General features: G+C 54.8%; 1 protein-coding gene across 7 annotated transcripts in view; it reads right to left on the reverse strand.

The window, feature by feature from the left end:
- Window positions 1-9,834: 9,834 nt before the first annotated feature.
- The window catches only part of BCAS3 (BCAS3 microtubule associated cell migration factor), a 344,583-nt gene continuing 336,148 nt past the window's right edge, over window positions 9,835-18,269 (reverse strand). For 5 of the 7 annotated variants that reach the window (XM_068415391.1, XM_068415388.1, XM_068415389.1 and 2 more), the window contains one exon: window positions 9,835-10,717. In XM_068415391.1, coding sequence (XP_068271492.1) covers window positions 10,569-10,717 — 149 coding nt within the window. In that variant the 3' untranslated portion in view covers window positions 9,835-10,568. The remainder of the gene's footprint in view (window positions 10,718-18,269) is intronic. The other 2 variants (XM_068415393.1, XM_068415392.1) reach the window with 1 other exon arrangement.

Genomic DNA, 18,269 nt, shown 5'->3' on the forward strand with positions numbered 1-18,269 from the left:
CTCCCCCTGCCCTCAGACTGTTTAGATTTCTCTCCAGCTTTAAAGAAAATATTTCCAGTAATCCAGATTTCTGGAAAATAACAACAGGCGGGGAGATGCAGACACAAACTCCGCTGAAGTTTATCCAGAGTTTGAATAATTTATAAACACTTTTTCCAGCCTGTTTGTGAGGGCGGGCGGCGAGTGACCCCGGCCCGGCCGGGCAGCCCCTGCGCGCCCCGCGCTGGGGGGGGGGCTCATCCTCCGCGCCCCTTCCGCACTCCGCCCTCGTTACCTCCGCGCCGCTTTGATCCGGGAGCCCGCTCAGCCCCGCCGCTTGATTGATTTTTTTTTAGTATATTTGTTTTTTTAGTTACGGAGCGCCCTCCCTGCGCGGGAGCGGAATGAGCCCCCCCCGGCTCCGCCCGGCCCCCCACCCCCGGGGCTGCCCGGCTCCCCACGTCGGGGCCCGGCGCCTCGCACGCACCGAGCCCGCTGCCTTAAAAGGAGACGGGAGCCCCGGCCGGGGCCGTGCCAGGGCGGGGGGGACAGCGGCCTGAAACCTGAGCTGGCACCGCGGGGGGCGGGCGGGGACGGGGATGGAGGGCGGGGGGGGGGGAGGATCATGCAAATCCCTCTGTTTAAAAAACTTCCATTTGAGAAAGTGTGTCACATCCCGGCGCGGGCGCGTAATCCCCGGGCTAATGGCATTACCGCCGCCTCATCGCCGTCATGGGATGGGGCCGGGGGCGAGCACCCCCCCCCTCCGCCCGCCGCCACGCGTGACCGCGGCTCGGCTCCCGCGGGGACACGGAGCCGCGCAGCCCCCGCTCCGTCGGGGCGCGCCACGCCGGGACCCCGGCGGTCGGTGTCGGCCCTCCCCGGGGCCTCCCCGCCTCGGGGGCTGTGTCGGAGTTTATTGGTAATCGGGGTCCCGTTTTCCGCCCGGGTTCCCCGAGCGAAGCCGGTCCCGGGAGGGGAGAGCGGGAGAACCAGGGCTGCGCGTCGCGGCCGGTTCATCTCCTGAATAAAAGAGCTCCGCGAACGGCGTTATGTGATAAAATAATGCTGTTCGGGACCCCGCCCGCTTCCTCCGAGGGATTAAAAGCGAGGGTTTGGGACCGTCCCGCCGGCGGAGCTGCACCGTGACGGGACGGGGCCGGCCCGACCCCCGGCAGCCCTCGGCTCCGCGCCGGGGTCGCGGCGAAACGAGATGAAAAGCGGCAGAAACGGCGGTTCTGGGGGAAGGGCCGGCGGGGCCGGGAGAGGAGCGGGGGGGTCGGGCAGGGCTTCCGCGAAAGGGCAAAATCACGCGCATCTCCGCGCCCGGCGCAACCTCCGCGGGTGCGGGCGGAGCCGCTGCCCCCCTAAAATCCTCCTCGAGGCAGGGTCCTCGGCTGTGCCGGGCAGCAAAACCCCGAAGGAGACCCCGAGGGCAGGGGGTGTCCCACGCTGGCTTCTGCCCCCTCCCCGGTTCCTCTCTCTCCTTCCCTTTATTTTTAAACTGTGCCCGGTGGGTGCAATTCCCCCCCCCCCCCCGGCTGCCCCTGGAAGGGGGAAGGCTCAGGGCAGCCCCCAGCCCCACGGAGGTCACCCAGCCCACCCATCCCCTCAGCAGGGTCAGGCCCCCGCACCTCCAGAAACCCCTTTCTCTCTGTTTGGGGCCAGGAGTTTGGCAGGAGTTACAGCGTCAAGGAGGGGGAGTGAAACGCCCATGGGTGCACAGAGCTGAGCAGGGCTCACACCTCGGCCTGTCTGCTGCGGACGGGATCTGGGAACACGTTTGAAATTGAATCTAAAGCAGGATCTGACGCTGCTGTTCGCATGTCACGTGAGTTGTGGTTTTGGTTTAGGTTTGACTTTTAGGATTGCAGAAAAATCACTGTCTTGTGTTTATAGAAGAGCGCATTTCACTGCTGAGAAAACAAAACCAGCCAGAATAAATCACGGGCAGGAATGTGCTTTCTTATTGCACCTGTCCATGTCATGGGTGTTTCATCATGAACAAATCTGATGTACACCCAGCACTGCACCAAGAGCCAGCTCTCATCAGTTTTATTCACATTTCCTCAAAATCCCAGTGCTCCTCTGAGCTGCTCTGTGCCTGAGCCATGGAAAGGTGGAGCCCTGCAGACAGGACAGACTCTTCCCATCTTTTAATTTTTAAAACACATCTGCAAAGTCAAACTGCCGTGGGCCAATGCCCCATCATGGCCCTGGCTCCAGCATCACACCTGACGAGGTGCCCAAGCACCTCCGCACTGCGTTTCATCTTCTCGCTGCCCAGCCTTTCCCTCGCTTCTCTATAGGTGGGGGGATCTCGCACCGACTGCCCCAGGGGATTTGGGGGTCTCAGTACGGGCACGCAGCGAGCACGCCGAACCCTGCCGCCCTGAAGTGCCTCCTCTCCCAGCTCCTCGCCCGTGTGTGCGCTCTGCAGCGCCCGCAGATCGCTCTCCAGACGCGTTTTCCATGGAGACCTCGATGGAGGCAGCACCAAATAAGTAAATAACGGCCAGACGCAGGGCTGCCAGCACAAAGCAAGCAATTGCCCTTCGCGCAGGTCACTAATCTCTTGACACATGGTCTTTGAGACCTGGGGTGTGGGGAGGGAGGCTGAAAGGGAAGAAAAGATAGTGGGGACAATGGCAGGGCTGTCGGCCAGCTAATAACCCCTCTCCCGGCTTTGTCTGGGTACACTCAGCACCAGGCTGGGACCAATTCATCTCATCAGAAAAAAACACACTCCTGCAACTCAAAGGGGCTGGTGTTTGCCTCCGCCTTGGGCTCCCTGTGAGGATCCCGGCTCGCCAGGCTAAGTGCAAAGCTTGAGATGCTGCAGGTATTAATAGCCCCCATTTTGTAGCCAGCAGTAATTCCCTCCTGTGTTTTCCCCTCCATGCTGAAAACAAACCCTTCACTTGATCCGTTTGTCCTCTCCAGTTGCCATCTGTCTTCCATCCTTCAAATCTCACCTTAAAAACAGTCCCTCTTGAGCAAATCCTCCCCGCCGGCCCCGCGCGCCGTCTCGCCCGGCGCAGCCCTGACACTACAAGCACTCATTGAAGTGAAGGGGATTTGAGAGCGCGCAGGACACGGCGGGATTAAGGCCACAGATTGCGCTCCCGGGGCCGCCCTGTGCCTGCAAAGCAAAGCAAAGCCCCAGCCCTGCGGCTCTGCCAGCCCCGAGCCCAGGGCTCTTCTGCTCCCTCCGTTTGGCTGCTTCTCCTTCACACCAGCTGGCACGTGGGCATCACCATCCCTCTGCCCATGTGCTGGTGGGGTGGGAAGCACCTGAGCCGACCTCCCCGGACGCCTCCGGGAACCTTCCTCTGCAGATGGGAGCAGGAGGTCACCTCCCAAGCCCCGGGGAGGATGCACGGGGTGATTCGAGTGGGGGCTGCTGTTTGCACAGATGTGGCAGGTGCCGTCCCACGTCGCGGTGTGCCGGCGTGGGACCCACCGCAACCACCCACCGGCAGCATCTGCGGGGCGGCCCCGGCCAAGCCCGTGAATCACGCGCACATCAAAGCGCCGGCAGCGCGAGCACTAACAACGCCGGCAGCCAGCTCGGGGCGGACAGTGCCTGCGCAGATGTTCATCGGCAGCTTTTCTCAATTACAAAGAGCAGCAGAATTTACCAGAAAACTCAGGGCAGGGAAGGAGTCCTGGCCAGCGGAGGGGCCGCAGCAGAGGCCACGCATCCCTCGCAGCTCCACAGGCCGGGTCAGACCAGCACATCACCACCTCCCTCCATTTTAGCACTGGTATTACGTTACCCTACATTTCCCTGCAGCCCTCGCTGCGAGGGTCACCTGCTCCCATCAAAATCTTGGTCATCTTTAGAAAAAAAAAACATCTCGTAGGGCTTTATGGGTGTAGAGGAGCGCTCACACATGACCCCATCTGATCCAAACCTTTGGAGCTGGTAACTTTCCTGCTGGAAAATAACCCCGCATGATTTCACCGCCAATCGCGTGACCTACAGTGGGGTGATGCATGGTGGTTTTCGGTTGAGCCTGGCAAGAGCAGCCCAGCTCCTGCCCAGCTCCTGCACCGCGGACTACCAGGAGCAGGAGTCTCGTGGTCCGGCCAGCCGCCCGGGTGGGACAATGGCATCACTCCCACATGACGGCTGGACTTTCCCCTTTTGACAGAAAAAGGAGCAAAATCCAACGTACCTGGAGATGTGGCTGCAATGCAGACGGCCCTCGCGTGGGAGGAGAAGCAGTGGTGTGTGCCCGGGCCCCGCTGCCCGTGTCCTGCCTGTCCCTGCCATGGAGGGAGTTGGGGTGCGAGGCGGGGTGGGGAGGCAGGGCACGGGGCCGGCTCTTCACCCCGGGCTGCAGGTGCTGCCTCTGGTTTTCTGCTTGAATGAAGCTGCTGGGCTGAACGCGGCTCGTAACCTTCAGCCCCCAGCAGAACCTTGCCAAAGTCCTTTCCCCAGGTTGTTCAAAAACGAACGCGCTTGCCCATCGTTTCCACCGGGGACTGCCAGGTACGGCATGTTGCAGGGGCCGGTGAAACGCCGCGGTGCCGGGCCAGCGAGCCCTCCTCGCCCAGGGACGCACAGACATTGTGCTGCTCCAGAACACATCGGAGGGCCCCATCCTCCTGATCCCGAGGTGTATGTAAGTGAAAACACCATCAGTTCTTCCCCCATCCTCGATCAGTTCTTCCCCCATCCTCCTTCCCACGGTGTGGAGCGGGAGCGGAGCCCCACGAGCCGGCACTTCCCACCTCCCCAGAGAAGGGTCCGGAGGTGCTGGGGTGGGAGCAGGATTAGCGCCCAGCTGGCACTGGGCCACCACGCGGGCACGGCTGGCACCGGCCTTTTATTACCGTCCTATAATAATATTGTAAATACTCGCTGGGAAGTAATTACATCCTATAAAAGAAGCAGCAGTCTGTGGTTTGAGCCAGGACCGGTTCATGACACTCGTTTTAAAGAGACGTTTCATGTCTTGTTTATAGATTAGATTTTAACCTGACAACCTTTTAACATTGTATTAAATTAGAAATTAACTTCGTATGACTGCTCACCGTATAATTGACCTACTGATAGGCTGAGTGCTAGAGAATACGTAAGATACCTTTCAGACAGCGAAGTTCCCAAGAAAATTCAGAGCCTCCTCCTTGATTGAGACCAGGGCTTTGCTATTAATTAGTATTTATGGTCAGGTGGCAGGAGTGCTTCCCGTGGAGGGAGGGCTGCCAGGGAGCAGCATCCCTGCTGTGCCATGCCCATCCTGGGGGTGTGATGGAACCCGATGGGGTGGGGAGGAGGAGGCAGAGGGGACAGGGAAGGCTGCAAGCCCTCCCAACCCACCCAGCGAGGCCAGCGGTGGCAACTGATGAGACAATACCAATGCCTAGGCACAGCCAGCAATGGTGTGTGTGATGTGAACCCCAGCTCCTGGGGAGGGGGACACGCACGGTACCTTCCCCAGGCCGTGTCTTGCTGGAAACACCAGCTCCAGCACCGACCCTGCTCACAGATGGTGTTGGAGGAACGAGGGTGCAGCCGGGCACCGCACGGGACGGGGGAGGCACCGACCCTGCTGCGTCCACTGTGCAGCTCCGGAGATGGTGACTTGCACCCCCACGGTGACCTGCCCTTTGCTTTCACCAGGGCAAAGGCATTTTTCTGGTGTAATCAGGGTGCATTTTCTGGGGTGATCGCACCCTGCTCCCAACGCGTGCAGACAGCGGGAGCGTGAGCAGGAACAAACCCAGCACCGTCGGCCCCAGGCGGCTTTATCCTCTTGGGCCAGGAGGACCCTTCAACGCAAGCCTCAGTCCACACTCGTATTCAGTTAATGTGAAGGAACAGCACGGGATTAAACGGCCCCTGTGCTGTTTTGTGAAGGGCTTAGCATGTGTTTACAAACAGCTCTGCTAACACCGGGCGGTCAGCAGCCCGGACTGCCAACACCGGGGACTCACCAGCCCAGGTCATGGCTTCTTCTGGCCGAGCCGTGCAGACATCCCCGCTCCTAGCACCAGCAGGGACGCAGCACCTTCATCCCCTAATGCCTGCGGCTGGGGCTGGGGCTGGGGCTGGGGCTGCAGACACCAAGGGAGGCAAAACCCGAGGGGCGGCCCCAGCCAGCACCGGGGCAGCCAAATGGTTTTATACCCCAGCTCCCAGGCAAGACAGGTCGGGGCCACAGCTGAAGCCTCTTGTCTGCGGCCGGTTCTGTTCCCACCAGCTCAGCTCCTACACCCCGAGAGCCGGGAGCTCCGGGAGGAGTTTGTGCAGTCCCCAGGACAGAGGCGCTGCCGCCGCAGACACATGCTTGTCCCGGTGCCTTTTCCATCTGTGAAACAGGCCAAGCAGTGGATTCAATTATTTTTTTCCTAGCACATAAGCCACTAATCATTTATTGCATTAAAAGCCCCTCATCCCCACAACTTTTGTTCCCATTTTACCCAATTAAAACTTGTGTGGGGGGAAAAAAAAGTTTCATTTTCTCTTTTTGCAATCACAAAGCCCCGATCTCAGCCCCATTGACTCACTAATTGTAAGCACTCAAATGGTGGGGTTTAAAGTTACACTTAGCAGCTGTGAAACATTAGGGTGAAGTGATTACAACCTACTGCAGGATACCGAACATTTTTACAATATCTCAGGAGCATAAGGGAAAGACAACAGGAAATGGCGCAAACTTTCCTACCCTGCACAGCAACAAGCCAGGGCAAAGAAGCGAGAAAATAAACGTAGAGACGCGGCGCGGATGCGGTTTGGATCCTCCAAAAAGTGACCGAGGAAGCCCCGGTGAAAGCACGGCGCGTTTCCCCCCGCGCTCGGAGGGTCAGAGGGGAGGGAGAGCAGCGTTCAGGGATTTCACGGCTGCACTTTGCAGACAAACCCTCCTCCAGGCCCTCTGTTGAGGCAGGAGGACGGAGATCTTGGCAGGGTTTTGCCCTCGGCCGGTTCCCCTCGCTGGCCTGCCTTCTCCCAGCCCTGTCGCCAGCACACGCTCCGTCCTCGGGCTGGCTGACGCTGCTCCGGGGCAGGACAGCAGCCGCCGGCCCCTCACAGGGATGGGGTTTGTGGGCTTTGCTTGGGCAGAGCCCAGCGCTGCGTCGGGGCTCATCGGGGCTGGGCTCAAAGCAAACGCAGCCCGAGCCCCACGTGCTCTGCAAAGCGCCAGGCAGCGCCAGCCACGGGTTATGCCCAGGCCCTGGCCTGGTTCTGAGCTTTGACTTCATTTGAACTTCAAGCTGTCACATTCGGAGAACCTTTGACTTTCCCCTTCTTCTCAAACAGCAAACCATTCCCCTCCCATGATTTAAGCACGCTACACGCGTGTGTTTATTACAGAAACCAGGGTAGGATAAGAAAGCAATATTTCATGTTAATTCATGAAATCTGAACTCAACTTTTAATAGAGGAGCTCCACTTTATGCACAGAGTGATATACAGTCTGCCCGGCTTTAAATGAGACACTTTGCCTTTTGAACTCAGCAGGAGGCTGCTCCTTACTACTACTGGAAGCAGTTTAAAAACCTGCGAGTCCGGCCTGTCTTTTGGGCTCTTTTTGAGCCCGTGGTTTATATCATGGCACAACATTCTTGCTGGGCTGTCTGCGACCGCCTGCTCGCTGCTGCATTTCAAAATCCGCCGTTTCAGAAACTCACCTGGATTATTTCCACGACGACGGGAGACACTCGTCTGGAATCCTGCGAAGACCACGAGCCTCCGGCTATTTTTGCCTTAAGTGGGGTTTGGATCAGGTCCCTAGGCTGAAAACCTGGTTGCATTAAAGTCAGGGGCAAACCTCCCTTAGGAGCTGCTTCCAGACACCATCAACGAGCAGCAATATTCTCTCCTAGTGCCTGAAAAGAGCATCGCTGCTGAGGTCAAGGCGGAGGAAATGTGCTGCTGCAGGAAAGTGCGGTGGTGCCCAGTTAAAACGGGGGGTTTTGTGTGTACGCTGAAGGCAGGGGCCGTCGGTTGGAGCCGGTGCGCAGTGTGAGCGGGGCAGGCACCGCGGAGACGGGTTGGATCAGACCCTATAGAGTTATTGCTGAATCAGACCCTTTGAGTTACCGTTGAACCAGACCCTATGGAGTTATCGTTGAACCAGACTCCATAGAGATATCGTTGCAACACACTCTGCTCTCACTGGCTCACTGAAGAGCTGGAACTCGGTGGTGATTCTGCTGGGTCATCTGCGAAAGTATCAAATTAAAGTTAAATTAGCCACCCCATAGCAGTGTTCTTTTTTTTTTTTTTAAGCTCTAGGCTTTCTTAACAGTTTGGCTACGGGGCTATCAACAGCAGGGAATTTAGGACATTCTTTTCAATGAACCAGACTGAAAATATTTTGGTACAGCCCCAGTTTGTAGGGTTTTTTTTTCCCCCCCTTCAAACAAAACATCCTGATTCAAAGGAGCTTCTTGCAGACTGGGAATTTCCACATGGCTGTATTGCAGCACTTATAAAAAGTGATTTAATGCCTGCCAACAACAAATACATTTCCAATGACACCACTCTGCGTCGTGCGCTATCCTGCTTCGCGTGCTCAGTAAGAACCAGGAAGGGAGCTGTGCAGGGCAGGAGGGAGCGGAGTGGTCGCCTGCCTTTGCAGGAACCTTGTCCCTTACGGCCGCTCCTCAGAAAGCCTGAAAGGAAACAAGCATCATGGTGACAACACAATCCCTTCTGGATGTGCTAATCTGGATTTTGTTTGAACTTTTGGAGCTGACCTTGGCTTGAACTGCATTAAAAATCCTGACTGGTGTGGACTGACTTGACCCCGCGGTCCCATTTGTCCGCAGTGCCAGCCCTACCCTCAGCCCCTTACTTCAAGCCGTTATTTTACAGACATGAAAGAAACACTGCATTACAGCACATGGAGCCAGCGGGCCGGAGCTGCGAGTACTTACAGGCGAACTCTCCTCTGATTTCGTCCCAAGGAAGTTTTTTTTTTTGCTTGAGAAAGGACTGACTGAAAACCAAGAAACTGAAATTATTGCTGCAGACTCTCAGTTTTTATTAGCGGTTTCCAAGCCTGAAGAAGGAGGGAAAAAAAGCTTCTGACATCTGAGTTGTGGCGTTACAGTCAAAAACAAAAAAAATCAAGCCCAGGACTGAATTTGGTGTTTGGGGACAGAGTAGGAAGAGGGTGGTCAGTTTTGCATCACTCAGCGTGGCTGGTTTAAGCTATGAGAGTGCGAAAAGATTTGTGGGTTTAGATAGTTTCCTCTCATTGCCATGACTCAAACGGCTTCTATTAAAAACAAGTAGTGGGGAGGAAATTTCATAAGCTGACAGTCCCATCTCACTCTCTGCTTCTCGACACAAGTTGGCCGAGATGTAGGAATTCATGTGGTTACTCTGTGTGAGCCCCTGCCTGGTTTATCAGCAGAGTTATGCGGTGCTAGTCCTGAATGTGCACGTTCAGCGGGGTGTAGAGGGTCAGGCTGTTATATGGGTTCTGCACGGCCCCTTCTACGCGACCCCGTAACACAACAGCTGTAGGTGGGTGTCTCTGCTGCCTGGTCCTCGTCCCACCGAAATCAGTGGGATGAAGCAGGGCCCCAACCAGCACAAGGAGCTGGAGCTGGGGCTGGACACCCGACCCGAGGTGGGTGTGGATTTTCAGAGGTGCTAAGCGGGTGCAAGGAACACCAGCGAAGTCTCCCATTTTAAAAAATCCTGCCCTTGTACATGGGGATGAGAAAGCAGGGATGCAAAAGCAAGCTAGACTGGCTGCATAACATCATCCCCTGATGGCTTCAATTAAAGCCCTCAAGTTAGTACATATGCACATAGTCTGGTCCAGGAAGATATACGAAGCCCACAGCCAGCCCAGTAACACTCCATGAACATTGCCATTTAAGCAGTTTCTTGTTTAACTTAGATTTATTCAATGACACATGCATTTCTGGACAGATATCTGAGTTCCAATGAACAAGTTTTATAACCAAATATGAGAAATTTGTGACTGCAGTTAGTCAATTAAGTACGTTTCTAAAATACACGACTAGAAGAAAACCGGAGCAATATAATTCTTCCAAAGAACAAAAAGAAACATTTCCATTTGTAATACTCCTGGCATTGATGAGTATCAGTGGGGAAGGAGGGCAGCAAGGAGACGCAACAAGGAAGGAATAACATTATCAACCCTGTCCACAGAAAGTCCTCCGGTTCCCACTCTTTCCAGTTCATCCGTTAATGCTCGGCACTTTTGCAAACAGCGAGAGCTCCTCTGAGGTACGGAGATTCCCTTCGTCTCTCAACACGAAAAAGCAGAGAATGGTTGTGAAACCATGTGCTTGACCAAAAATGGCTTAGAAATATTTCTCCTCAACCAACCTCTTCCTGAACATAGCGAAAAAAAAAAGAAGCCGCAGAGCTGTCGGGATTGAAGATGGAGTCTCTTCGTATTGCACAGGAACACAAGGTCGAGATTTCGTGAGGATGTTTCAGGAAGGTTTAAGAGTCGTTGATAGTTAGCAGGGTAACGAGAACCATCCAGCGCAGCGGCAAACTGGCAGGTGACAGACACATCGGGGTTGCTTAGGCGGGGAGGCGGCTCGTTACCCTGCCTGGATCTCCCCTGGGATGTTTGGCCGATCTAAGGGAATCCCGTGGGGAAGAGGCTGAGGGGCTGGTTTTCGTTAGTCGGGAGGGGCGATCGGTAGCCATCGAAGTTGCGCGGGATGCTGCCGCTGGTGGAACCGGAGCTGTTACTGAGCGTCTCTATGCTTCCCTCTCGCTGAAGCTCTGCAACGGGAAGAGAGAGCAGGTCCTGGTTAGCGCTTCAGACAAACCCGGAGTGCCATCAGACGGCCGCTTTAGTGACAAATCTGTTCATTGGATCATTGCTCTAACGCTGCGTTCGCTTGTCATCCCACCTGTTCTGGGGTGATTTGAGGGATGGCTCCAGAGGCATCCCAGCTCCCGGTTCTACTCCTCTGCCAGGCTCGCAGCCGAGCCCGAGCGGAGCAGGATGGAGACGTTACGTGCTGCCCAGCTGACTCATGACATGTCAGGACTCGACAGTGGGGAGGCCCACGCCTGAACTGGGCAGGGTGTGAAGGGCACAGTGGCAGATGATGGAACATCTTTCCTCTGCAGCAATGCTGCTGAGATGGCGGGGAAGGGGGACAGCAGCAGCACCAGTTACCGGCCATGGGTACCAGCGGTGCATAACCACTGCAGTTCTCCACCTTGGGAACCCCAGGGACTTTCCACAACCCTTTATCGTGCACAAACGGACAGAAATATCTCTGCTTTTTTGAGCCAAAGAGAAAATATCCCCTTTCCTGCGTGCCTGAGCTATGCCTCAAAGGCCTGACCGCAGCTCTTCCTCTCCCGGTCACACACATCCAGACATCTCCTCCCCTCGCTGACCTTCCAAAGCCTTTCTCGCTCCCTAATCTTGAAACACAAGGATTTTTGTGTGTGCAGAGCATCGTGTCTAACCGTGCCCTCTCTGTGAGCCACTTGAACCCAACAGTTGCCTTGGTGGCAGCGTGCAGCAGTGCCGCCGGGCAGCATCCCCCCGGCCAGCACTCAGCGGCAGCGTGCTGCAGGGAGATTAGGCAGAGCCCCATGTCCACGGCAGGAATCCTCTCCCAGACACGTGGTGACAGGCTACAAGAAATATTCTGGCGAGTTGCAACGCGCAGCCCTGAGTGTGACTGCCATCGCTGGAGGGGACCGGAGGGGACAGGAGCTTCGGGCAAATTCCTCTGCTGCCGAAGGGGAAAGAGGAAAAACCCTCTTGTTTGCTGCGTGCCGCCACGGTGTCGTGCGTGTAAGGCACAGGGGGCAAACGCCCGGAGCAGGCAGGCAGCTTTCCCTGACCCTGCAGCGGAAGTTTTGCTCCGATGGGGATGGAAAGAAGCTGCAGACGCAGGAGCTGAAGGAGTGCTGCCCACTGCTAAATATTCCTGCACCTCTGGTCTTTGCACACCTCTGTCACACACCGGGATATTCAAGCTTTTGTAAACACCACGACAATCCTTTTGCTGCAACGGGACTCCAAGATAAGGACGTATCTATACAGCATCCCGTCCCCGCATCCTCGGGCACCGCACAGCTCCCGTCTGCTGCCCCGGCACCACAGGGATAACGGCCGGGCGAGCGGACACCCAGCAAAGGAGGACTCGGGGGTTCCATCCTTGATCGCGGAGGTAACGTGCAATGGAGATAATCTGCCCAGGATACATGAAAAACAAACCAGCAGGAAACCGGTCGCCCTATCAGCAGCGATGATAATGACCTCAGCTGTATTAATCACCATTTCTTGCCAGTATTTGGCAAAGGAATGTCCATGTCTAAACCTCTTCATTTTCCTCACATCCTCACTCTCCCATGAGTTCAGGAAGTAAAAACAGTAATTTAAATCAGAAATGAGTGGCGTATCCCACACTAATACTGCGCTTATCCTGTCTGATTTGGGGCTTTTATCTCCCTCTGCTCACAGCTGGCTTCGGTTAAGGCCCACGTCAGAGCTCTCGGGCGCTGGGCAGCCATGGCCCGCGCTGGGCAGGCCGCGGCTCCCCGACAGCGCTCGGGCTGCCGAGCTCCTCGCGGGGCTGCTTCGCTCGCTCTCCCTTTTTAAGGTATAATTGATTTTCAGGCAAATGTCATGTTTTCAGTAACCGTAGCAAAAGAGAGAGGAGAAGAGCGAGGGAGCACTCGTTTCCTCACAGGCCGGGGCTCCTGCGCGGCCCTTTCTGCCCTGCCAGCTCCTGCCTGTCCCTGGCCACGCCGCGGCCTGCCCGGCCTCGGGTGACTCGTGTGGGCGCCCATGCCCTGCTGGGATGGGGCTTTGGGGGATCCAGGCTCTCGGGGTGGCTTTGCGGGGGGCTGTGGGATTTCTGCAGCCGGCAGCGCTTGTCACCTCTGCGGGGGACTGCCAGGGGGTGGCACTGCAGAGGCTGATGCCAGCCAGGGAAAAAGCACGGACACAAACCCGGGGAGGCAGAGCAGTGGGCGCAGGGCCTGGCTGGGGCCCGCACAGCTCCGGCTCGGCACCGCCGCTGCTCCCACCCTGCCGCTCCCCAGGCACGTAAACCCCTTCGCTGAGCAACGGCGGGGGACAAAAGAGAGGGTAAAAGAGATGCAAAGGCTCCAGAGGAACTGGAGGGGGAGGTTTTCCAGCACCTGCACGGAGCCCGTTCTGGATTCGAAGCGGGTCAGGCTAAAAGCTCCCACGTCCGAGCTGCCATCCCAAGCGCCGCAGATGGCAAACGCACACATTCCCCCGGGCAAACGAGCCCGGGCGCTCTCAAACAGCCCCGCGCCGCGAACCCGCTCGCTCTGGAACTAATTACCCAGCGAGGCAGACGAGCAATGTATTTTGATACCTAAGAAAGCACTGTAAAACTCCCGACGGCTGCAGCAGAAAGCACCGCTGCGCTCAGGAAATTGGGCTCTTGCCCTCGCCCAGCCCGAACCTTGTGCACGGCTGGGTCACGCGAGATGTGCAATTAGCCACTACACGGCACCAGGGACTACCTGCGCGGCACGTATGACCCCTAGGACCACGGTCAGCATGTTTTCCTACATTCCCCCAAATTAGTCCTTATTTTTCTCCATCTGTTTCATTAATAAAAAAATATAACTAAAAAAAAAAGTCCAATGCAAACTATTATTCTTCCCCCCAGACCTTGGCACAGCAGAGGCATGTGCACAGGAACATCGATGCCATTCCCACGGGAAGCTCAGACAAGACCGGGAATGGCTCCACGACATGGGGACACCCTTCCTGCTATGGGGTAAAAAGCCGGGGGCTGATTTCTGATAGACCCGATGCCTCCAAAGACCCGACAAGCGCAGAAGCAGCCGCCATGGTGTAGTGGGTCTGTTGGGTACCAGAAGAGGCATGTCCCTATGGACAGGCAGCCCGAGGATGGAGCAGCCGAGCCCCGCAGCACAGCTGAAAGGAGCTGAAATACCTCCCAGAGCCAAAAAAGACGTGTCACATAACCAGGATCCCCCCTCTAGAAAGACAGGGACGAGGGGCAGCAGCAGCCATGCGGGACCAAGGCTCAGCGCCGCGGCAGAGCAGGACCCAGCTGCCTGGCGAGTGATTTCGTTTACTGCGGTGGAGTTACGCCAGGAGTGGACTTGGCCCCAGCATGTCTGAGGGTTATTGTATCTGCATTCCCCCATGCATACACTGTCGAGATGTATTAACTTCCTTAAATGTACCAGTAAAACAACCTCTTATGATACACTTTAATGAACTTGTACAGTAGCCAACAAATTGTGCATCATATAAAACCCATTCGGCCTTATAGACTCTCTGGCTATTTTGTAATAACTGCAATTTGCTTCTGCTGAAGCAAGATAACCAGGGTTGAGAAGTCAGGCTTTGCAGAAACCTAAATATTTGATTTGGGGAGGAGTGGGTGGGATAAGGAAGGAAGGGGCCTCTGGGAGCTATTTATGGGGTCAAAATAACATGAGACCTGCTCTTCTCGTAGCATTTCCACCATCAAGGAAATGAAATACTGTGAGAAGCCCAGCACTTGCATTATTTTGGCCCCATAAATGGCTCCCTGAGGCTTTCAAAAGCCCGTGAAAAACAAACACAAATACAAATAAATGCTAATACTGGAAACGTAAATACTAAAACCTGCCGGTGTCCCTGGAGGAAACGACTCATGAAGTCCTGACTGCCCTGAAAACAACAACAACAAAAAAAAGGACAGGAAAAAAGATGAAGGAGCAGGAACATCTGCTGAAGCCATGAGGAGAAAGTCACTTCAGGGGAGCTGGGAACAGCCCTGCCTGCGCTTTTGATGGTAACAGCAACGGGCACCGCTGGCACCACGCAGGGTCCCAGAGCACCAGGGATTTTGAGGGCACATGCGCTTTATGCCACGGCGGAGGCGGCAGCAGGAAGGATCCTCGCTGCTGCTGGCGTGGGGAGGTGGGTCCCCAGCCCGCCCAGGGGGCAGCCATCCCCCTCCCACGGCCCCGCAGCGTCCAGCACGCTTTGGGGCTGCGCAGACACCGCCGCTGCTTGGAGAGCAACGGGGCATTGAAGGTGTTGCAGCCCCACGGTCCTGTCCCTCCTTCTGCTGCCCGAGCCGCTCTGCTCTCCCTCAGCAGCCGCCGAGGAGGAGGAGGAGGAGCTGCTCTGGGGACAGCCCGGGGTGCTCAGGTCCAGGGGAGTGGTGCCATCCCCTGTCCCACGAGGTGTCTGCACCCTCCATTCCAGAAAGCTCCAGGAACTGTCAAAGGGCCCCATCAAATCTAGAAAGGTACAAAGCCCTGCCAAGCTTAAATGCGAAACCATTTTATATGGCGCATTAATTCAATGCCTGAAGAAAATCCATATAGCCCTCTTCTGCCCGGAACACTCATAAATTATGCTGCCTTTCTTATTCGTGCTCTCTCCGTACTGGTCCACTCGAAGCCGTGGCATCTCCTTTACGTCTACTCAAAAATCTCATCTCCAGTGCATTATTTCTCCTAATGGTTTTTCCTTTCTCTCTGTTTGCTTTCCCCTGTTAAGCGCAGTTTCAAAATATCCTCCAAAATCATTTGCTGGAAGAGCTGACCCTTTCCTCTCACCTACCGAGGGCTGCCCAGGCTCCGGCGGAGCCGCAGCCGGGATGAATGATACAATGACAGCAGCCTGATGTGTCAGGGCAGCGGGGAAGCGGCAGCAACTCTGAATACAAGAATTATTCTTCATCATCTCAAACTGTCACAACACATTACCCTCAAAGGCGCAGCTCGCTGAAGGAGTGACCCTGGACTGAATGGGAGAGCGCTCGGGGAAAGAACTAATTGTAGCCTCTTTTCACACGTCAGTCACTTTTCACAGCACCGAGCCTTTCAAGCTCAACTAATGTCAAGTTCCCTTTTCCTTTTGCTGGGCTGAGTATTTCTGATTTTTGAGGATGGCATTTTTAAAGGAACAAGGTCTCTGGCGAGGGATGAGGCCGGGAGGGGAGGGAAGGAAGCGTCGGAGTGAGCACGCATCACAAAGTCCATCAGACGCCTGAAGACTCGTTAGGAATTAGACAATTAACAAGTAGGAATGCAGGAAGCGGGGTAATGGCCAGCAGGGCTCGAATCTCCTCGATTTTATTTCTGTCATTCACGGCAATTGTTTCGGGGAACTTTTTGGGCTCCGCTGTGCACCAAGGGGGCTGCGGCGCGGGAACCTGCTCTGCCCCGTCCCTGAAACCCGGCTGCAAGGTGGGCGCTTGCCAGCGGTGGGGAAGAGAAACAAGGTGCTGCTCACTAAAACCACCTCTCCGCCGCCACAAGGAGTGAACAGCTAAAAGGCCAAAACTTGAGCTTCATTTTAAAATAAAAGACCATTTCCTTTGGAGGAGAAGCAAGAAGCCTCCCTGCAGACAGAGCTCTCAGAGTGACAGGCCGGGCTGTCAAACCTAAGGGCCCTCCACACCTTCTTGTCTTTAACCCAAATCCTAAAATATTCTGCAGCGAAGACTATTTTTTTTACCCTTACATTTGCACAATGCCTATCACGGGGGACTTGCAGAGCTGACTGGGGCTTCTGAGTGTTACTTATTAACTGTAATGAATAATAATTATGTAGCTTCTGCCATCTGGATTCTCATTCAAAAGGATCCTATATAAAGCGAACACTAAAAGGCAATTTGTATTAACACAATGGAAGTCTTGAGGACCTCTTAAACTGTTTGTAATTTACACAACGCTCCCCAGTGAATGGATTAGTTAAACATTTTTATTTTACTGATTGCTGCTGAAGGGAGCGGGACGTGCTCCCACGGAGGAGCTCGCACCAGCCCCCGACGCGCGGCTTCCGCTCCCCTGTACGCCGACACGCACTTCTACACGTAAGCTCTCCATCTTTCAGTGTTTAGACAACATCCCAAACTCAGCTGGACGCTTTTGGCTCTACTTCTGCATGAACATTTACTACGAACATCACAACCGGTCCCCACGGGAGCCGCTGCCGCTGCCTGGGACGTGCACGGCGCAGCCCAAGGGCTCAACGGCTGATGTGAGGTCGTAAACCGAACCGGGACGTGGAAATACCACCCCGAACACAGAGGCTACTGCAGTTGCAGGTTTTTCTTGGGCATTCCTTTTTTTTTTTTAATATGAAATGCAATTATGCTAATGAGGGAGCTCTAATTATAATCCATCTCCACCACCCTCGGCGGCTGCTCCGAGGCGAGGACCTGCGGAGTTGGCTCCAGCCCCGTGCAGGGACCTGCCGGCAGCGAGGGCAGGGGGGGCACCGCACCCCTGGGGGAACCTGTGCTTTTGGGTATTTGGATAAGCAAAAATCGTTAATATTAAATTGTAGTGAAACAAAAGCACCAAATACTCATTAAAGCTCTTAATTTTCCTTGTTCCTCTTAATTTGAGAGGACTGGAAAGAAATTTCTGGGAAAATGTATTTTTACATTGCTCCTTTCCAAAAGGAACACAGACAGAAAGTCGGTTCCTTGCTTAATATATTACTATAATGTTCACAAGTAAGTATGACTATGATTAACATTTAAAAGTCAATTAAACCCCAAGCCCCGTGCCCTGCTCCTGCAGAAGCCATTAACCCGTGCCAGTTCCCCTGCGCTCCAGCAACCGGTGCAGGCAGCAGGGACAGATTTCCTGTGATGTTTCGGGTGGCCGTGACAGACCTGCTCCTAAGAAATTTTTCTTTTCCCCTTTTTTTTTAAACCAGCAGTTTGAAAAAAAAGAGATTTTGAACTCCATTCAAAAGAGGAAATGTGACACTATGGCATTTGAACACTGAAAATCAATCCCTGTATTAAAACCATTTCATCCTGCTGCAAGCCGAAAGATGTTGAGACACCGCAGAAGCACCTCCATTAAATTTGCAAAGTAAAAAAGACTGGCGAACACTGGCTGAGCAGCTCCTCTGAAACCAGAATTCAGTGGCCTATGAAAAATATTAGTTACTGTCAAACTGTCTTACAATAACTCTAACGCTGAACCCACACAGAGTTGGTTAATGCCGTGCACTTGGCCATGAAACCTGGCATGTTGGAACGGAGATGGCAGGATTCAGCAAGGAGCTGAGGAGGTACAGGAGGCAGGAGACAAGCAGGGGAATGAAGGCTGAGCCTTCTGAACATCAGAGCCCCTCCGAGATGGCAAATTTCATTTCTAGTGCCTTATTTCAACGTGAAAATGCCAAACAGCTAACACTTAGGAAACAGGGAGGACATCTGAACTTACATAAATGTCTGGGTTTACTTCAGGCACGAAGATTGTTGAGATACGGACAAAACATTTTCATGCATGAACTTCTAAAGAATTTTGTCTACTAAAAAAAAAAAGGTAG

Source organism: Nyctibius grandis, chromosome 18 (assembly GCF_013368605.1).
Source record: "Nyctibius grandis isolate bNycGra1 chromosome 18, bNycGra1.pri, whole genome shotgun sequence".
Taxonomy (NCBI): domain Eukaryota; kingdom Metazoa; phylum Chordata; class Aves; order Nyctibiiformes; family Nyctibiidae; genus Nyctibius; species Nyctibius grandis.